Below are 23,064 nucleotides of genomic sequence, written 5' to 3'. Positions count from 1 at the left end.
TAAGGGAGTGTGTTCTTAGAAGGAGAATGGCCCGGTAAAAATTGAAAAGGTGGACCCCGCTGCAAGGCAAGAAAGGCAAGACAGGAAGGTTAGGGTGATCATGTCTCGACACCTCAACAATGAGTTCAAAATGTTTTTGGAGAAGTAAAAAAAAATCGTGTCATGAGAAGAAGGCTTCCCGCGAAAGATAAGGAAGTTCCATACACCCGAAGGGAAGATGGACCAAGTCAGAATGACTTTATCCGCTAGGTTGAATGCTATTAAGAATATAATTGTTTCAATTCCGCAGTTGGTTAAATTATTAAGGGATTTTAATTTTTTTTTTTTTGGCCTTTTTTTTACATTAATTATATTTGTGTAATACTATGTTTTTGCCTTGTATTTGAAATAATTTAATATAATTAAACATTTTCAAAAAAAAAAAAATATTGAATAGTACTTGCCCTTGCCATTTCAAATGATTGTGTGGAGCCATGAGTTTTCAGGGCCAGAGTAAGGTTGATTTGCATACAGTTAGCTCATAACATTAGTGCAAAAAACACTTTGCGCGATGCAGGTCCTTCGTTGCGCAAAGTCAAAAAACGTCGCGCAAAACTTAGCACAACAAACCTTCGTCACGCGCCAACCGTCATGCCAAGGCAATGACAGTAAGGTTTGCGCAACGAAGAAGTAACCTACATCGCGCAAAGTGGTTTTGCGTGACGTAAGTTACTTCTTCGTAGCGCAAACCTTTTTTTTTGGTAAAAATATTTTTTATTTAATTTTTAATAAATATTGTAGTTAAATTATAAACAATAATTAGTAGACCAATGGAAATTGAGGCAAGAAATATATGTTTTTTGGTAAAATTTCCACTAAGCATTGTTTAATGAATATTTTGTATTATCATTAATAAAAACAAATGCATATAAGATCGATGTGGTAAAGTCAATACATTCATTACAAACCTAAGACATGTGTTTGAATATATTAACACATGTCCTCAAACTTCAAAAATACAAACTTGAATTCTCTCGAAGACGTGCAGATAAAAGCATATTCCCTTTGAAGCTCCTTCATCACTCCTTCATATAGCTCCTTCATGTATCTCACTACTTCATGCAGCTCGCTACAGTTTATATAGCTCCTTCATCACTCATCATATCTCACTACACCAAAACCACACAACCACAAGTTTAATTATGATACAAATATCACTACACCAAAACCACACACCCTCTTTGTTCTAAATATGAGCTGCCATGTGATAAAACGTAATAATTGAGCCATTTCTCACTTAGACTCCAATAGGTTGTAGAGAAGATATAGGAAACAAAGGCAATATACAGATTAAGGGAACAAAGGCAATACCAAAGTTCATTACATTTAATAGTTCTCAAAGCAAATTGAAAGCTTAAGTACATGGAAGATAAGGTTGGCTTGTAGCTACCATTTGAAATAAAAGTAGTAATTCAATGATTAAATTGATTGACATCATGACAATATCATCAAGTTCATAGCTAGCCAACTAAGGTAGAGAGAAAGTTCGAAAGGATAAAAGATTGTCATAGTTGGCAATATATTGGAAATCTGCCTTAATCCATTTATTAATCCTAAAAGTGTATCTTATGACATAGGTGCATTGCAAATATGAGACAAAACTCATCCTCTAATAACTCTCAAGCAAGCATGTATCTAAAGAAAGATAAACAGATAATGCATGCATCATGCAAACCCATAAACACATTTAAAACTCGAAACAAAATTAGATGATATGAAATATATCTAAAACAGAAATTAGAACAGCTTGCACAACCATTCAACTTCTACAAAGCCTTAACTGGTGTATTCGAGCCCTACATTGTGTCTGAATCCCACAAAGCAAAACAAATACATGTCAATACAAACAAGGATTTCATAATGCTAAGTCCTCATACAAGTGATTCAAGTAAAAAACTTACAGGAGTTTCGCCTTTTTGGACAGGTGGATTATACTTAGGATCTCCAGGCTTCGTAAACTTACAAATTGTGCTACCCCTTCATCCAAATCAACATCCCGTACAAATTACATCCAGAACTTCACGGTATTTACAAAATTCACTAATAAATGACTTGAAAAGTTCATGCACAGTAACCTAGTTAAATACGATGTTCAGAAAATAACTAAACCTGTTTAATTAGAGCAATGATATTTCAATACAAGATTAGTTAAAAAACCAATGGTTCAAGAAATTACAGAGAAAACATTGAATAGGGACAAAGAGAGGGAGAGAAATTGAGTACCTGAGTAAAAATAAGAGTGTAGAGACTAGATTTCCTTTTAGCTACCTTATGATACCCTGAAATTCGATTTGTCAATTGCAAGGCATATTGCTGTCCACCACATCACTAATGTGCAAAATTCCCACTATATCCAACACAGCAGTAAGTGTAATAAAATAGTGATCATTTTGAATAGCGGTGGGATGAACATAATTTATACTCTAATATCCACATCATTGTAAACCAATAAGACTTAAGAAAATGTAAAGTTCCTAATGATATTTTGAACTAAAAACAAATGACCAGAAGTTCAGAACTTACAAACTAGTAGAGAAAAAAAAAAGTAGCAGGACCCCAAGACATGAGTAGAGTATTAGTAGCTTGCACCGATGCAGATAAACAAGAAACAAGCATATTGCCAATGTAACCATCGGCCAGACAAATGAAAGAAGTGTTTGCCAGAGAGGCCTTCGTTTTACAAAAGTCCATGCAAAGAAAGCATCATTCTTAGAAAATACTTGGTGTTACAAATAACAATAAACCATTTACCAGATGTAGTGTGTGGTGGTTAGAAAATACATGAAGAGAAGAAAGCATACAGAAAGAAAATATTTAAACATAAGTAAACCTACTAAAGGGGCATTTCAAAACACTTTTGAGTAAGTTCACCCATTTCCTCCATAGTTTTCAATGTTCTATAAATATAAAATCAAAACATTGCAATCTAAAGTAAAAAGTTCAAAAGGGTATGATAATATCACCACATGTAAACAGTACACAAATACAAAGTAAACATAAAAAGCGTAGTATGATCATAAAGAGTAGGAGTACATAGGCAATGCAGATATGCTGAAACAAAAAAGCCGGATTTAGTCACCTTAAGTGGTTCCCAAGATGAAACGAAAAAACTAAAAGGCAGAGCCTGCAATTGCAAGGGCAGCAAGCTACTTGTACAAGAACAATTAAGAGGTTAGCTCCCCTGAAATATTCCACGCGTGTCTCCTGTAGAACAGCCCACCAAGACACCAAATCCTTATTGTCTCTCACCTTCTCAGCAAACAACTGGAACACACCTTTCTGGGTAGCTTGTTTCTGAATGGAAATCATGTGGCAATCAGCACACAATGAAAATATAGGCAGGCTATAGCAATGGAAACCAATTGGCCAAAACCTATCTTTCCTTGAAAAAAAAATTCCAAAATTAAAATTGGACAAATATAATAATCAAGCCGAGGAGCTATATCCAAAAGAAACAATAACTTTCTCGTCACTGAGTACTAATTACCTAAGGTTGAGATAATCAAGCGATAAAGAGAAGGACATTATAAGCAGTCGTGCACACTAACAAATTAAATTCATTTTAAGTATCACCATGTAGGCAACACCATCTAATTGTACAATGCAGAATATTCCAAAATCTCAGTATCTGAGCTATGTATGGATTTGTTTTGGAATTGGTGTGAGGCTGCCAACTCCGGAATTGAAGTTTTGCATGCTACAGAGAAGACTAAAATCATGCAAGAAAACTTAAATTCAGAACAGAACATAATAGAATCACAAAGTTATCATCTGGTTGGAGGAATTTAGTACTATCACAGATTTACAGTCTCCAATATTTACAGTATCGGAGAAAATATAAGGAATCCCAAAGTCCAAAAATTTGTTATCCTCGACTTAAAATACAATCCAATGATAAGACATAGTCCGCCCACCACCCTAAAATTCGATTTAACACTAAAACCCTAAAATTCGGTTTAACACTAAAACCCCCAATTTCTAATTTAATTTTTCAAATTGAATCTAATTACAATACCAAAATCTTGAAATTAAGGCATTAAAACTTGATTTTGACCTTAGAAAGAAGAAAAAAAAAATTAAGAAAAATAAAGAATTAAGCTTGATTCTGACCTGGGTCTATAACTGATGGCTACAAGAAAAGAATTAAGCTTGATTCTCACCTAGTGCAGTCGGGAGAGGATGAGGAGGAAGGCGATACAAGCGAGAGGGAAGAGAGAGACCGAGTGAGAGAGAGGGCGATGTGAGAGCGAGAGGGAATAGAGAGACCGAGTGAGAGACCAAGGGAAGAGAGTTTGGGTATCAGTAGTGAAAATTTGAAAAAAAGCGCCTATTTTTAACAACTGCACCGCCAAAATTATGCGCAACGCAGGTATACATTTTGACGTCGCGCAAAGTGGTTTTACGCAACGATTAAAATAAGACGTCGCGCAAGGTTTTTTTTTTTTTTTTTTAATTATTATAAAAATTACTAAAAATGTGACTTTCCTGCTTTCAAATTCAATTTTTTTTTACATAAACCCCACAATAATATATTTTTCTAACAAAAACCCACAATATTTTTTTTTACACATATATCATTCAATTTCTTAAGTGTTATAAGTACAAAATAAATAAATTAAAATCTACTTAGTAAATATATATACCATTGAACTTGATGGGAAAGGCATTGTACTAAACTAGTTTCAAAGATCCAACTGTCAAACTTGTTTGTATATGCTTCGAGATCGCATACGCCAAAAATCGCAAAAAAAAACATTCAGAGATCAAGTAATGGGATAAAACTTTTCGACCGTTATAAACGGAAAAACACGATTTAACGGTAGTTTTAACTCCGATTTTGATGATTTTTTACAGCTACACTCTTGGATCCTATATGAATACAATGAACTAATTCGATCGTCAATTTAAAATATTTACACAAGTGGATACCACAAAATCTTATGTTATACCTAATGAAAGTATAAATAAACTCTTAAATATTAGTGAATCTATCATTTTGATGGGAAACGCATTGTACGAAACTAGTTTCAACGATTCAACTGTCAAACTTGTTTGTATATGCTTCGAGATCGCATATGCCAAAAATCGAAAAAAACAAACATTCAAAAATCAAGTAACGGGACAAAACTTTTCGACGATTATAAACGAAAAATCACGCTGTAACGGTTATTTTAACTCTGATTTTGATGGTTTTTTTACAGCTACACTCCTTGATCCTATATGAATACAATGAACTAATTCGATCATCAATTTAAAATATTTACGCTAGTGGATATCACAAAATCTTATGTTATACTTAATGAAAGTATAAATAAACTCTAAGTATTAGTGAATCTATTATTTTGATGGGATATGCATTGTACAAAGCTAGTTTCAACGATCCAACCGTCAAACTTGTTTGTATATGCTTCGAGATCGCATATGCCAAAAATTGCAAAAAATAAACATTCAAGTATCAAGTAATGGGACAAACCTTTTCAACGGTTATAAACAAAAAATTATGATTTAACGGTTATTTTAACTCCGATTTTAATGATTTTTTTACAGCTACATTATTTAACCCTATATGAATACAATAAACTAATTTGATCGTCAATTTAAAACATTTACACAAGTGGATACCACAAAAGAAAAAGGCAATGCAAGAACCCCAAAAGAAAAGCAAAAGGGCAAAAAAAAAAAACTTTGCGCGACGTAGGTACACTTGCGTCGTGCAAATTTTTTTTTTCCCTTTTTGCTTATGAGTACAAAATAAATAAATTAAAATCTATGGTTAATCTCTGTTTACTACCCTGAAGTTTCGTGGTTTTCAACATTGGTACATAAAGTTTTTTTCATCCCAGAGTCATACCTCAAGTCTTAATTTTGGGACAGTTTCAAACATCCGTTAAGTTTTCCGTTACAACTTCTGTTAACTGATGATGTGGTGCCCAAATGAACAATAACTGAACACCATGTGTCAATATGGACCCACTTTAATATTAAAAAATACAAAAAAAAAAAAAAAAAAAATTTCTAGGCCTTAACCCCTAACTTCATCCTTCCATTCTCTCCAAGGCCAGATCTTCACCTCCACCACAACCATGAACACCACCACCACCAAGTTTCTGGGCCTAAACCCTCCTTCCTCATCTCAGTCCCTCTTATCGTTGCTTGGCGTCTCCATTTTCTTCTCTGTCTCTTATATTTATTGTCTTTCAACAAGCTTCAGAAAACCCTAGAGAGAGAGAATAGGAATATTTGAGCCGTTCAGAGCAATTGGCTACACAACCAGCTCCGAATCCACGCTTCAGCCCTCCGCCTCCTCTATTGCTGGCCTCCCTGCCTTCGTAGTCCCCAAGTCCCAACCCCAATCCTCTTCCTCCGACCCTCTCTGGTCCGCAATCTACAAGATCTGATTCGAATCCCCCATCTGGCAACTCTTTATCTAACCTCGGCTCCGTCTACTTGGCCGAGTTGAAGTCCCTTGGTGGGGTGCAGGGGTGCTTATTTGCAGCGAAGGTGATAAACAAGAAGGAATTCATTAGCCGGAGAAAGGAAGGGCGGGAAAGGATAGGGTGTGCAGAAGAGAGGGGGGAGGGATGGGGTCGGGGATTACGGGGGTTGTCGATGACTGAAACGATGGTGTAAAAGATGGAAGGGAAGAGATTGGGTGCGGGTTGTAGAGGGGGTTGGGTACGGGTTGCAGGGGGTTGGGGGAGGTTGAAGATGGGTGAGACTTTAAGGCCCATAAACTTTTTATTTTTTTATTTTTATATTAATTTTTTTATATTTTTTAATATTAAGTGGGCCCATATTGACACGTGGCGCTCAGTTATTGTCCACGTGGGTGCCACATCATCAGTTAACAAAATTTTTAATGGAAAACTTAACAGATGTATGAAATTGTCCCAAAATTAAGACTTGAGGTATGACTTTGGGATGAAAAAAACTTCATGTATCAAATGTTGAAAACCACGAAACTTCAGGATAGTAAACAGAGATTAACCCTAAAATCTACTTAGTAAATATATATGTCATTGAACTTGATGGGAAACGCATTGTACAAAATTAGTTTCAACGATCCAACCGTCAAACTTGTTTGTTTATATTTTGAGATCGCATACGCCAAAATCCCAAAAAAAAAAACATTCAGAGATCAAGTAACGGGACAAAACTTTTCGATGGTTATAAACGAATAATCATGATTTAATGGTGATTTTAACTCCGATTTTGATGATTTTTTACAGCTACATTCCTTGGCCCTATTTGAATACAACGAACTGATTCAATCGTCAATTTAAAATATTTACACAATACTTGATGAAAGTATAAATAAACTCTAGGTTTTAAGGAATCTATCGTTTTGATGGGATACGAATTGTACAAATTTTTTCACAACTAAAATTCTCCAAAGTTTTTCACATTTTTTGAATCATGAATAACCCTCCAACTCACATTAAGAAATTGAAACACTTGACAAGCCCCAATTTTCATAAAACAAAGAATGAACACATCTATCACTACATTAATCATGGATTTAATTTCTGCATATTTTGATCCCAACAGATAATTAGTCATTCACAAACAAACAAAAAAAATCAAAATTTTCAATAGTGGGTAATATTAACCAAAATTTCAATACAATCATATATAAAAAATGGAAGAATACCAAAATTTCAAAACAGTTTTGTGTGACGCAGGGTTCACCTACATCGCGCAAAACAGCTTTGCGTGACGCACCAAACGTCGCGCAAACGTACTTTGCACGACGACACTTTGCACAATGAGGATTGGCGTCGCGTAAAACTGCTTTGCGCGACGTAGGTGCACCTTCGTCGTGCAAAACTGTTTTGTACGACGCTAGTCTTTGTCATGCAAAGTGTCGTCGTGCAAAGTATGTTTGCGTGATGTTTGGTGTTTAGCGTCGTGCAAACATACTTTGCACGACGAAATTTGCTGCGTCGAGCAAGTTGCCGTCGCACAAACATGTTTTTGTACTAATGGAAGTCCAGTCATAGACTCACCAGTTCTGGGTAAAGTTGTATCAGACAGAGTAGCGATGCTACCATCAATCGACTTCGGGGCACTAGGCGGAGTCCTAGCGACTTTGCTGGATGACCATTCTTGATCCACAAGACACGCGATCTGAGCAGAATATGGACACAATAAAATTCTATAAGTCTTGGAGTTCTTACAATTTAGGGATTGGCGTGCGTCACAAGTAATGACAACTCCGAAGAGGATGTAATATCAACTTTTAGATATCCTCAAGGATTCTCCCGGCTTAGAAATAGGATTCTATCCTAAAAAGTATCTTTCTCCATAGAATAAATACACCCACCTAGGGTTCATCTATGGTAACGCAATCTAAAAACTTGAATTCTCTTGCCCACTGCTTGAGTCTAAAATCATTCACTAATTTGACCGTTGGAGAGCATTTGGCTGGAACATGCCCTCCCCCGGGCTCTTGGCTTGCTCACTGTTGTTTCACTGTTTTGCAGGTTGCTCCGATTTGTGCTCAACCACTGCTCATGGAGGTGCACGAATTTGGTTCCAACAGTTAGAGTTGCCCAAAGGCAAATACTATTAAGTATAAATAGCAAGGGCAACTTATGTGCCTCTACCCTTGCTTTGCCCTTGTCTTCAACTAATAGGTGGAGATCCTCTTAGCCCCTGTTCTAGCCCAAAACTTCTCAAGGGAACAATTTATGAAAAACTGGTAGCCAATGAAAACCAGTCTAGCTTTCTCGTCCAAATTAACACTAGAAAAGGACAATACTAAATCCTGCTTAGGAGTAGTTCGAGATGATCCAAGATAGTCCTAGGAGTCTAGCCCCGTGAGAATACCATTAATATGTGCTTTTTCTCGTGGGGATGTGCATTTTCTCATGGCGATGCAAGTACTCTATATATACAACCCATTCCTATAATGGTTCCTAACTCCGCTTTTGATCGAAAAGCATTTTAGCATATTTCACTCAAACTACAACAAGTGAATTTGTTTTTATTAATATAGCCTACAAATGGGATATGCAAACATGTCACTTGCGTATATTATAATACGTGAAAGGTACATCATCACCTATCAAGTCTTCGAATACACATAAGTTTATGTTCTTAACCGCATATGCATTAGCTAGAACCTCATCTCAAAAGAAGGAAAGTTATTTGAAACCCTAGCACAATATTTGGCTCTTTTCTCACAGTGTGGCCTCCAACGCACAAAAATACTTTGATTGAAGCAGATCGTAAGCTTAAATATATTAAAATTTGACTTTCCTACACACGGTTTCAAAAATGTATAGGGCATTCAAGCATTAGTGGAGATCTGCCGGCCAACGTCGGCAGCGTATATATGACATGATCATATGAGTCGGTCACCTTCTCAAGCCGCAAACTACGGTGGCGCCATTAAGTATGCTATATGGCAATTGGCAAGGACTATATGATTATGGGAGTTCACGCTATAATAGAATATACAAGATACTAATCACACTGTATAGAATTAATAATGCATCATAATCACAATGGAGTAATTTTTGTCTTCGAAGACATAAAGGAAAATTGGTGTCACACAATCACCGAAACTAGTTTTACAAATGAAGCTAAAGCCACTTCACATCCCCAAACACGGACCGAGTGCACTTCTCTACATTCGGAGAAAAAAAATAACTAAAACGAAAATAAAAATTCAACCAATTAACTTTTTGGCAGAAAAAAATGTTTGGTCTAAAATGTAATTTTACTTAGCGGTTTCTTGTGCTCAGACCAGGCTACCTTTCATCTACCGTGAATAGAACAGCGGTCATCGAAGGATAGCCGGGAAACCCACTTCGTGAGCGACTGTCCTCTCGAGTGGCTTAAATGGCTGCTTTGGCTGCGGCCATTGACCTCAGGGACGTTGTAATATTCCCCTACAAATGCCTTCAGTCTCTGCATTGCCAAGTCCAGAGTTCTCTCGGGCAAGTTGGCAAAGCAGACACGGAACCAACCAGGTTCCGTGCAATGACAAGATGATCCAGGAGAGATATTGAGGTGAACTTCGTATACAATCTTTTTCCAGAGCTCCATTTCGGCTTCAAAGGTGTTTGACCTAAGCAAGTGCCTCATATCCACCCAACAGAACAAGCCAGCATTGCCGTTGAGGCAGCTAATGCCAGCTTTCTGAAGGCCGGAGACGAGATTTTTCTGACGTTGTTTGAGTCTTTTGTGGTTCTCGGCTATGTAGTTCTTAGTGAGTTTCTTGTCGGATAGCATGGCTGAGAGAAGGTGCTGAGTTTGAGAAGAAACAAGACCAAAGCTTGACATTTTTGTAGCGGCGGCCACAACCATGTCGTCGTTGGAGTAAATGGCGCCAACCCGAAAACCCGGAAGGCCAAGATCCTTAGAGAGGCTATAGACAACGTGAACTCGCTGCCAAACTTCGGAATTCTTATCACAGTTTCTGTCTTTGAGAACTTCCATGACGCTTATAAAGGATGGGGAGCTAAAAGCCGTGCCGGAGTAAATTTCATCGCTAATGAGGTGGATGCCTTTGTCTTCAACGAAGGAAAGGAGGAGGTAGAGTTCGTTTCTGGTCATTGTGGTGCCCAATGGATTTGATGGGTTCGTGACCAAGACTCCTTTGACTCTGAGATTGCGTTTTTCGGCTTCTTGGTAGGCTTCTTCCAGAGTGGTTTCAGTAATTTGGAAGCCATTGGAGCTTGTGCAGTGAATGGGTACAATCTCGACTCCAGTTCGCCACTTGAGGTCTCTATCAAATCTGTAAGACACGTAAGAAAATACTCGGCTATTAGGGATGAAATTACTGTTTAGTTATTTCTTATCCTGAAATGGAGTTCATGCCGCACGTCAGAATACTAAAAAAGTAGTAGGTCCTACATTTCAAATTGTTTGTAAAAAACAAAGAAAAAAAATGAAGTGAAGATTAAGACACGTACCCTGGGTAGTATGGGGTAGGAATAAGAACGGCTTCGCCGGGGTCAGCAAGGCAGAAAATAAAGGTCTCATTGGCTGAAGTTGCACCGGCGGTGAGCACTAAGTGGTTGGGATCAAGGGTCACTTTGTTCCCTCGGATTTCCGCCATGAAATCTACCATTGCCTGTAAGAAAAATAATCAAGAGCTGAGTTAGACATGCAACTGGCTTCTAGTAGTAGCTTTTAATTACATTAACGAAAAGTGTGCTTATACTATAAATTATTATAATTTATACGTTTACCTTTTTGAATGCGGGAAGGCCATGATAATCTTGGAAGAGAGCAAGCTCTGCAAATATGGATTCTCCATTTTTTTTAAATGCAGCTGCTTCTGGGTTCTTAGCCAGCCATGACTCGAGAAGATCAAAGCAGAGCTGGAAAAAAAAAATTTGAAAAGCGCACCAAGTTTATATACTGAATATAACTACATATAGTAACATATATGCATGGTAGTAATAAAAAATTAAGCTCGTAAATTATAATAATTAATTACCTGATTTTCTGCGAGACCCATCTGAATAATCCCGTTTGTGTTGTGGACCTCATGGTAGGGGTTCTTCTCATACTCTTGCCAACCTAAGAAGTAGGAGGAGTCTTGGCCGTGAGAGTTGAACGTAGCGTTTCTGGATAACATGCGCATTTTGGTTAATTTTCTTCTGTATGGATACAAGCTGTAAGACAGAAGTGTGGAAAGGAAGAGAAAGCAATAGAGAGAGAGTTCGAGGTTTTGGTTTTGGATTACAAGTTTGAAATGGGATATTGGATGTTGTTGGACTGGAGGGGTCTATATATAGCAAAAAAGTAATCATATAAATTTAAATATACAGAAATTATTTGTCCAACAAAGGAATGCCACGTCACATTGAGTAGTTATATTTTTGAGAAATGATAAGAATATTATCTCAAAATGACATTTTTTATGACTTCTCTGTTATCTTACATTGTAACGTTAATTTATGCGTTTACATTATAAATATTGTATCAAAAATATGATAAATAAATTATGAAGAATCTCATTTTAAAAAAGGTCTCTTTAGCATTTCTCTGGTTCTTTTTCTTAACATTATGATCCCGGTATTTTGATTCAATAAAAATCCAAAAACAACATGATAATTGTACGCGCTTTTGCTCCACCGTCCAAAGCGAAGACATTGATCAAGAAGGACCTTCACACATTCCCAAATCCCAAAGCAATGAAGTTTTAGTGTTTACTAATCAACATTAAATAATTAATTAAGGGTAATACTAGAGAGATTAAATTTGTAAACAAAGTTTTGGAAACTAAATCATATGGAAGTTGATGATTGATTTATTACTTAAAGGTTGATAAACGTGCTAATTCCTATTGATAACATATCATTTAGTTTGCAAATTTTATCTCTAAATTTAATTTCTCTCACATTATCCATTAATTTATTTTCTCACTATTTGCTTGGACTGGGAAGTGGGTAGGGCGTTCACCATTACCTGGCATTACCTACAAACTTGCGTGGGGTAAGGTATCATTTGATATGCAGACAGGACGGGACGGAATAGAACGAAGCGGGAGGAAAGATGCCCTCGGATGGAAATAAGGAGGAAGAAGAAGGAGACAGAGAAGTTATAATTTTGTGTTCCACGGATGTGGAACGAGTCGTTCCAGGGGAGTGAGGTGGAACGAAAATTCACCCAAAACTCATCCCGTGGAACAGCTCGTTCCACCCATTTTAGGCGCACCAAACGTGGGACAGAACGTTTTATCCCACTCTGTTCCGTCCCGTTCCACATACCAAACGGTACCTAAGTGTACATAGAAGCATTAATCGGCTTGTAATTGGAAAAAAAAACAAAGAAACAAGAATTAATACTCGGGTCTAGTTTTGTTTACAAAACCTTACCGACAACAAGTATCATAGAAAATGCCTAAGGGACCCACCCTGGTTCATATGCTTCTTGACTCTAGTAGCCACAACTAATTTTGTCGGGTATATTTCTCACTTTTTTTTTTTTTATGAAAAATTAATGAAAAAGGTTTGAAAATTTTGAATTTTAAACAAAATGAAGAGTAAAATAAATAATATTAGGATTAACTTTTTAGTGTACAAATATAATTTTTTATTAAAATAAACAGTATTAAAAATTTTTCGTTAAAATTCTTTTTTTTTTAACCTTTAAGTTTGTACAGGTTTTTGTGTATGCTCGGTACTCCAATTACCAAACAATGTTTTGATTTGAGTCGACCTCGAAAATCCGGTACGAACAAAAATGGCCTCTCTCTTTTTTCTTCATTTAACATCATCACTCTATCTCCTTCATAATTAGGTATACAAAACAAGGAAAACACTAGAATCATTTATTATAATAAAATCATTTTTGTTAAGGAAAACTAATAAAAATGGCTTAAAATTTTTGAGTTTTAACGATAAAGACAAAATAAAGAATAAAATGAATAGTATCAGGATTGACTTTTTAGTGTAAAAATATAATTTTTTGTTAAAATGAACAATACCAGAAGTTTTTCGTTAAAATTTTATTTTTGTTAATTGTTCATTTAGAGGAGAATTTGGATTTTCCATGAGATAAATAATTAAAAAAAAGTTAAGATTCCACTAAAAATTAATTGGTAATATAAGAATAGCCTAAATTACTTATAAGTCGATGGAAGTGTTAGAAAAAGAGTTGTAAACACGAAATTCTTGCAATAAATAACCCAAGAATACATGTACAAAGTAATAATTGGTATTAATGAATTTAGGGTTACAATCTCTGCTACAACTTTGAATCCTGTGATTCGATCTTCTGGGTGAAAAAAGTGTGTGTTGTTGATCGGAAAATCACGATGACTTGATCTCGAATGAATGAATGCCTCAGGGTTTTGGCTTATGGCGACGAAGGAACCAACACGTGTAAATGTGCTTGGTGGTTCTTCACAAGTATGACAAAGAATGCAGAGAGTTTTCTGTATCTTCTAAGTGTTTGGGAGTTTGAGCGTCTGGGTGTTTTGATGAATTTCTGACCCATTTCTTTGTCTTGGAGCCTCGTATTTATAGGCTCTCCTAGTCTTGCCTACAGTTGGATTTGACCTTGATTGTGGACTTTATTCATCGATGAAAGAACCAGAACTTGATTCGAAACTTGGTTTGCGATTTGACTCCATCAATTAATCAATCACATTTTAAATTTAAATCAATTAATTAATTTGATTTAAGTTAAAATTAATCAAAGAATTAATAAGGATAAATTCTTAATTAATTTTTGCCAAGTGTCGACACGTGTCACTCTTGATGACTCTTCCAGTTTTGATGAGCCACGTGCTATATGTACGATTTGTGAAACTCATGATGCATGCCACGTAAGTCCTGGCACATCAAGATTTTATTGTGTCAGTGAACATTTACTTCACTAAAATTTCGATGTCTACAAAAGACCCAATTTCAAGGCATGGTGTATACATGTGCCTGTCACGTGTAGAATGTGCGTTTTGAAGTCCCTCTGTATAGTGAATGTACTTTGATCACTGTGCTTTGAAGTCTTTCAACATAGATGTCGATGCAAGACCGTTGAGGCTTGATCTTTAATTGGGCTGAAAAGTTTCTTCAAGGGCCATTGAGGCTTGTCTTGTATGAAACGGGACCACGAAAGAGTTTCACATGGTGGTGGACGAATTGGTACGTGTTTTTTTTTTTTTTTTTGTGCTTGTTGAATCTCCACGAGCTTGATGAAGAACAAGAATGTTTTCTTTGGGCAGAGAGCTTTCTGGATTCCTCCAAAGGTTTGGATTTACTTCATTCCTTTGGAGCGAATTTTATTCAAGGGTGCTGTGCTCTAGATCTTGAATCAGACTTAAAATTTCTTCAGGGGTCATCGAGGCTTGATCTTGAATGAATGGGACCACCAGGAGTTTCATGTGGCAGGTAATCTTCAACTTTAATGTGGATGAACCAACACATGTATTTGTTGTGCCTGGTAATTCTCTACGAACTTGATGAAGAACATGAGTGTGAGCTATGAAACATGGTTCACAAACTTATGGTTTAAAGCCTCTCAAAGTGAATGATTTCGTGCTTATTTAGGCTACCACCGTTAATATGAAATGAATTGAGAGGCATATGAGAACCCTATGAGACGGACTTGTAATTTAATTTGAAGCCTCTCCTCTTCTTCTAGACTTGTGATTTGAAGCTTTCTATTTTCCTTTGGCTGAGATGCACACTTACTTTACCTATTTAGCTTCATAAAGCTTTAATAGACTTAGTTCTTCCCTCGGGAATGTGGTGAATTATAAAGTGTAATGACTCAAAACTACTCCGCGAACATAGGGGGGCCCTAGGGAAGGTAATGAAAGTGAATCGGACAAAAATGAAAAGTTTGTAAATTTTCTAAAATGCAGTTTTGGGGGACTAAGGCCATCTTCAACTAAAGCGTCTAGAGGGCTAAAGGGCCGAAAATAGCCCAAAAACCGTCTCCAACCGAGGGCTAGGCCAAAGGGCTCGTGAGCCCTACTGGACAAAAAAGGGCCAACTGGTTGGCCCAACCTAGCCAGCCAGCCAGCCCCGGGCCAGGCCACATGCTGACATCATATTTGATTTTTATTTTTTTTTTACAAATTTTTTTTTAAATTTAAAAATTCTATTTTTTTTCCTATAATTTCCTAAGTCATTAAACAACATTAAATAACATTAAGTAACATGAAATAACATTAAACAATATTAAACAACATTAAATAACATTTGTTTGTACCATACTTGACCAATCCCGAAACTACTAAGTACCGGTCAATAGCATACCATCAAGGACCCACAAGACTTTTCCTCCAACCAGGAGGCCAATCACAACACGACACATGTCGGTATCAGAAGCCAATCACAGCGCGACACGTGTCGATATCAGAGGCCAATCACAACACGACACGTGTCAATGTCAGAACAAAGCTAGAAACTCTCTTCTATAAAAGGGGATCATTCTCCCACAATAATCCCTAATGTCATTTGTACTAAACTATTCACTAGAACTCACTAAAAGAGAGCTTGAACCTATGTATTTGTGTAAACCCTTCACAACTAATGAGAACTCCTCTACTCTGTGGACGTAGCCAATCTGGGTGAACCACGTACATCTTGTGTTGTTTGCTTCCCTGTCTCTATTCATTTACATAATTATCCACACTAATGACCAGAGCAACCTAGCGAAGGTCACAAACTTGACACTTTCTGTTGTACCAAAATCCTCGCCGATTTTGTGCATCAACAACATTAGACAACATAAAAAACAAAATTTAACAACATGAAACTTAAACAACATTTTTAAAAACATTCAATAACATGAAAATTATTGGCAATCCATAACATAAAATTATTGAGGTAATTTAATTTAAGTAACCATAGTAATTCAATTAAAATAATAAATTATGTTTGGCCCTATGACTCTTTAGCCCTCGATTGGATATGATTTTTTTTCCATAGGGCTATGTTTGGCCTATGGCCCTCTGGCCCCTCAATTGGATACGGTAAGAAATATAGCCCTGCACTATTTAGTAAAATATTAATTTCTTGGAGGGCCAAAGGGCTAAAACGAGCCCTCTAGCCCTCATTCGGTTGGATATGGCCTAAATGACCTCGGATGGCCGAAATCCATCTTATGTCACGTTAATGTTCACATTGCTTGTTGCCTCACTCGCTAATGTTCGCACTGCCAGTTGCGTTTCTGCCACTGTTGTACATTGCACTACTCATTGTTGCGCCGCTGCTGCCTTGCTGCACTACGAATTGCACTACTTTCTACGCATTGCGCTGTCATGGCTACTTCTTCGTGCTGCATTGCCATGGCATTGACTGCTGCACATTGCTACCGGCTACAAGGGTTGCTATTGGTTGTGAGGACTGTTGCACGGTGTTGTTCACTGTTGCACACGGGACAACTTGCTATGATATCATGAAAAATTTGAGGATCCACCATAAAATCAATCAATAATATGGGGAATAACCCAACTTATAATTTGATGCCAGTTCGATTCTCCCGTCAATGTATTCATTCTAAATACTTCTGTTAATTATGATTCCATGAAATTATATACACTATATTCATTCAAAGGATTTAACATTAGATTATTTATAAATTAATCAAAAAGGTACTATAAATTGCCTTCTATTATGAGTTCGTTTGGAAGTATTTTTAAAATGTCTGAAAGTGCTTTTAGTGAAAATGTTTTTGAAACCAATATTCAATAAAAATTCAAGTGCTTCATGGAAAAGCACTTAAAGTGCTTTCTGCAAAAAGTACAGAAGCACATACCTAATGCTTCTTCTAAAAAGCACGCTTTTGGAACCAAAATCAATTTCACCAAAAGCGCTTTCAGTCATTTTAAAAGTACTTCCAACCAAGCATTGTGACAAACTATTATCAGATAAATTAAAAAGAAGACTTTCAAAAGATGATTCAATTATATCATCAACTTACCCATTGCAACTAAAATACTAGTTTCATATCTTCAAAACTAGAATATGCATGCAACTACAAAGTTTTCAAGCAATTAGCAGTTTAGCATTATAAAGAAAGCACACAAACTAGTTAGTAAAATCTAGAGATACTAATTACAAATAAATTTTTGAAAAAATAAAATTACATTTAACAAAAATAAATGAAGAATAATTATATACAAATTAAACAACTAATCTCCATACACTGAAAACCAAATAACTAATATCTATCACCGAACTAATAATTATGTTGAAAATATAATAACAAAAAGAAAGAGATATTATATCTAGAATCCAAATACTTTATTTAGGGGGTCCTTTATTTTTTAGAAATCAAATATTTTATTTAACGAGCTCAATGTATAATGAGTATATGGTATATAGACGCAATTCAAAATCAAAATGGTGTGGTTGTTTATAAATGATTTTATTACCAAATACCTTAAATCTGGTTTTCTTTTCTGTTATTCCAACTAACTTAGTATTATTGTTTGCATAAAAAAAAGGGATAACTAGCTATAGATTCAATTTTGTGAGCCACTAGTAGAATTAGTCCACTTCGTTGAAATAGGTCCAATAATTAAGATTCCATGTATACTTATTTGTGGTTTGTACCATATTTACCCATTAGGCTTATGAATTGTTATATATACACAAAATTCCTTAATTATGAGATTATTTGTCGTTTAACTAAGTCCTTAATTGTAGGATTAGTTATAGCCATATAATCACCTCAACCCCTAGTCCGTTTCATCCCACCTTTTTTCCTTCTTCCAAACAATTCCCTCTATCAATCCTCCTCTTTTTTGTCTCTTCCTTTCATGGGTGATATTTTTATGTTCTTCCCTCCAAATTCGTTCCATTAATGGAGGTATATTATATAATATTTATATTTTTATGTTCCGCCATGTAGGTTCCTAGCATTTTTCTTCCAATACAATAGGTAGTTTATTTTTGTTTTGCAGGTAGATTATATTTGCTTTGTAGGTATAAAGCATTTTTCTTCCTATACAATAGGTAGGTAGTTACTAGATTATATCGGTTTTGTTTTCTTCATAAATAGCAGGTAGTTACTAGATAATATTTTAGTTTGAGTATTTAAATATTCAAAATTTAAAAACTGAATAAATGATAAAAAAATTAAAGAATTTAAATATTTTTATCTGAAGGGGCACAATTGATATCAAAATATGTAATTGGATAACTGGACTCAGTCCCAAAAACTACCTATGTTTTTGGACCTAGATCCAAAAGCCCCTAAAAAAAAACTATATTATTGCCAAAATCTAAACCATCTTTCAAATCGTTTATTAATATTTTATTTTCTTTCCTAATACGGTGCCCATTGGTTGGACTTTCAAAAATTGAGCTGCAAATCGTGATTGAACAACCGAAAATTGATCAATTTTTATAATTCATGAGTGGGGCATCCTAATTGGACTACCAAACTTGAGCACCAAATCTTTGGTAGTCGTATTTTCATGATAATGTCTTGCCTCTTGGACGGCGGTGATCGGGTTTGCTTTTCAAACTTTGAAATGCATTGTTAAAGCTATAACATAAAAATAAAAAATAAATAAAAATACTTAATTAGGTTGAAAATATAAAGTGATGGTTGGATTACGATTTTATAAAAGCAAACAACAATTATTATTCTAAACAACTTCTAACCCATAGTCCGCCCTTTGTTTCTGCTACCTGATTTCTCAGCTTTACTTCACATTGTAATTCGCATAGATTAAAAGTCTTAATAGTTGTCGCGACAGGAAGTAATAAAGTTCAAAACCCACTTAACAAATAAATTTCTTTGGTTAATTAAAGTGATTAAGAGAGACAGTTGATCTCTTTTTTAATTTGTATTTGATTGAAGCAATTAATTAGTACGTAACAAGGCTGAGTAAGTAGGCGATGGTGATGGGCCGCTTCATTCACTGGCTCCCAGATTTGAATCAAGAGAAGTTAGTGACACCTCACTGTGGCATATAGCTGCACCGATCCTCTCTGGGGTTGATGTCTTCCTATTGGAAGCCTAGGTGGGTCGGTCAATATCAAAGAAACAACAGTATTTTACGGGGTAATTTTCGTTGTATTACTTCATTGAAATATATACATATACAATCCTTGTTTCCATAAGGAAACAAATAAAGGACACAAACAATATCCTACCTAATAAGGATTCCTAATATTTACAATATTTTACATTCCCTTTTTTCCCTAAATACCGACTTACGTTTAAACTTCCCCTCAAGTTGGTACATAGATATCACACATGCCCAACTTAACTAGTGAGTCATCAAACTTCCGACTACACACCGCATGAGTAGGAATATCTACAAGTTGCTCCTCCGAGTTCACAAACGGTATTGACACAATCTTCTTCTCGAGCTTCTCTTTAATAAAATGTCGATCAACCTCTACATGTTTTGTCCTATCATGCTGCACTGTATTATCAGCTATATCTCTTGCGGACTTGTTATCACATAGTCTCATTTGGCTTAAACCCAAGACCCCAAAGAAGTTTCCGAAGCCAAAGAATCTCACAAATGTTGTGAGCCATGCCCCTTTTGTTTCTTACTTCGCCATGTAACTAGATTTCCTCTTACAAAGGTAAAATACCCAGAAGTAGACTGCTTATCACCTGTCCAATCAGCATCTATGAGCCCCTCAATCTTCAAATGCTCGTGTTTCTCATACAAAACTCCTTTCCTTGGTGCAAACTTCAAATATGCTAGGATACGCATAACAGCAGCCATATGATCTACGCTCGGTGAATGCATAAACTGACTCACTACACTCACAGCATAGGCGATATTCAGACGTGTATGATCTAAATAAATTAGTCTTCCTACAAGTCTCTGATATCTACCCTTACCAAATGATTTCTGAATCAGATCTAAACATAAATGATTCTTTTCAACAATTGGAGTGTCTACCGGCTTACACCCTAGCATACCAGTTTCTTTTAATAAATCCAAAACATATTTATGCTGAGACAAGAAGATACCTTTAGAAGAGCGAGCAACTTCAACCCCAAGAAAGTTCTTCAAATCTCCTAGGTTCTTCATTTCAAACTTGACTGCAAGATTTTCCTGCAACTTTGAAATTTCATCAAAATCATCCTTGGTTATAATCATGTCATCTATATAGATGATTAAGGCTATTACCTTATTTTGTCTCCATTTCACAAACAATGTGTGATTAAAATGACTCTGACAATGCCCATTCTTTTTCATAACCTAAGTAAACCTATCAAACCACGCACGAGGCAATTGCTTAAGTCCATAAAGAGATTTACGCAATAGACATACTCTGGTATTCCCATTAGCATTATACCCAGGAGGAAAATCCATATATACTTCTTCCTCCAAATTCCCATGAAGAAAAGCATTCTTTACATCGAACTATTTTAATGGCCAATCCATATTGGCAGCTAAAGAAATCAGAACACGTACTGTATTCATCTTGGTAACTGGAGAGAACGTTTCCTGGTAATCTACACCATATGTCTGGGTGTATCCTTTAGTTACCAACCTTGCTTTGTACCTGTCAATTGATCCATCAACTTTGTATTTAACTGTAAACACCCACAGGCATCCAACCATCTTTTTTTCTTTGGGTAACACGGTCACCTCCCATGTATTATTTTTCTGCAGCGCCAACATTTCCTCATCTATTGCCTTTTCCCACTTTGGATTCTTTAAAGTTTCCTCCACATGAGTTGGTACTCGAATTGACTCCATATTGTCCACCAAAGTTCGGCGCTCCGGTTCAAGACCATTGCATGAGACATAGTTGGCTATTGGATACTTCACCTTCCCTTCCGGAGAAAACCTGTCAAGTGGCACACCTCAATTGTGTCTCGGTGGCAACTGATATGCACTTACATCATTATTTGGATTAGTTACATAATCATCCACAACACTTACCTCAGGTATATTTAGAGAAGACATATTGGGCGACACTAGGGAACTAGAGAGAGGTTATATCCATGGTGAGATACATATGTCGGGTCTCATGGTGATAACATTTATATCCTTTTAGTTGAGGCCAAAAACCCACAAACACACACATCGTAGGGCACACAGATCCAACTTAGTGCGATGAATTTTCTGAATGTGCACATAAGCCACACACCCAAATACTCGAGGAGTGAGAGTATTAGTAGACAACACTAGAGCATTCTGAGTAAGGACTTGGATAGGTGTTCGAAATTCGAGAACCCGAGATGACATACAGTTAATCACAAATATTGCATAAGTGATAGCTTCAGGCCAAAACACCTTAGGAACAGAGGCTCCAAGAAGTAGAGCACATGTCATTTCTAAGATATAGCGGTTTTTCCTCTCAGCAACCCCATTTTGTTGTGAGGTATGGGGACATGTCGTTTCATGGAGAATGCCTTAATCACGAAGAAACTTTGACAATGACAAATTAATATACTCACCACCATTATCTGAGCATAAAACTTTAATCATAGACGAATATTGTGTCTAAATCATCTGAGAGAAAGATCTAAATACCATACCAACATCACTTTTATTTTTTAACACATATAGCCAGGTCATACAGTGCAATCATCAACAAACAACAAACCATTAAATGCTAGAAGAAGTAACAACTGGAGAAGGCCCCCAAACATCCGAGTGTACAAGTTCAAATGGCAAAGACCTTTTATGTAAACTAGGAGGAAACGAAGCATAATGGCTTTTAGCCAGAAAACATACTTCACAATGTAAGTCTGATTCATTTATTCCACTAAATAGACTAGGCAAAATATGTCGTAAATACCCAAAAGATGCATGCCCTAACCGACGATGCAATAACCATACTTCTTGTAAATTACTCGCACGAAACACTCGAACCACATTAGCTCTATTAGGAACGACGTCATCCACATAGTACAACCCTTCTCTCTTAGTGCCACGCCCAATTATCTCCTTGGTCTGAATATCCTGAAGTAGACAAAAGGACATTTACATGAGAACAACACAATCTAATTGTTCAGTAACTTGTGGTATTGATAATAAATGATGGGATAAAGAGGGAACAAGCAAGCAACAATGCAAAAGGAGAGATGAAGTGAGATGCACGGTGCTAGCACCACACATAGGTGCAAGGGTACCATTGGCAGTTGCTATGATTTTCCTATGAGCTGTGGTCATATATTGAAACATATTTTTATCATATGTTATGCGATATGTTGCACCAGAATCCAACTTCTATGTTGCTCAGTTTCAAAGGCTAAAAGAACATGTCTCGTAGTACTTGTGTTGGAAGACAAGTCACGCTAAGTAGTACGAGTCAACAAAGTTTGACTAGGATCACTAGAACTAGGCTCAGCCCCTTTGGCTGTCGATGTAGCAGCGGCAAGAGAGGCACGACCTTCACTGGTTCCTGCTGTTCCATGTTCCTTAACACGCAACTTCTTCTTAGATTCTGGAAACCACTCAGGCACCCTATGCTTGGTGAAACATGTTTATTCAATTTGACGAGTTTGACCATAGAAGGTACACTTTAAATCATCTTTATTTTCTCAGGAAAAATGATGAGAATTTAAAGATTGATTAGAAGCATTAGTAGGATGGATGGGTGCAGGTGGCCGAGAGACCAT

General features: G+C 36.3%; 1 protein-coding gene and 1 long non-coding RNA gene across 2 annotated transcripts; both read right to left on the bottom strand.

Moving 5' to 3' along the window:
* Positions 1-831: 831 nt before the first annotated feature.
* On the bottom strand, positions 832-2,325 carry LOC137727184 (uncharacterized). Its single transcript, XR_011067758.1, has 3 exons — positions 2,263-2,325; positions 1,941-2,016; positions 832-1,148 (listed from the first exon to the last, which is right to left on the bottom strand). It is a non-coding gene; the product is annotated as an uncharacterized lncRNA (long non-coding RNA).
* A 7,173-nt stretch (positions 2,326-9,498) lies between these two features.
* Positions 9,499-11,738, bottom strand: LOC137708243 (1-aminocyclopropane-1-carboxylate synthase). The gene is made up of 4 exons (XM_068447282.1): positions 11,492-11,738; positions 11,241-11,372; positions 10,962-11,122; positions 9,499-10,783 (listed from the first exon to the last, which is right to left on the bottom strand). Exons 1-4 carry the CDS (start codon positions 11,636-11,638, stop codon positions 9,802-9,804), a joined length of 1,422 nt encoding a protein of 473 aa, XP_068303383.1. The 5' UTR covers positions 11,639-11,738; the 3' UTR covers positions 9,499-9,801.
* Between the last annotated feature and the right edge of the window lie 11,326 nt (positions 11,739-23,064).

Source organism: Pyrus communis, chromosome 1, assembly GCF_963583255.1.
Source record: "Pyrus communis chromosome 1, drPyrComm1.1, whole genome shotgun sequence".
In the NCBI taxonomy this organism is placed as follows: domain Eukaryota; kingdom Viridiplantae; phylum Streptophyta; class Magnoliopsida; order Rosales; family Rosaceae; genus Pyrus; species Pyrus communis.
The sequence above is the reverse complement of the archived record's forward strand: the minus strand, read 5'-3'. Positions and strand labels throughout refer to the sequence as shown.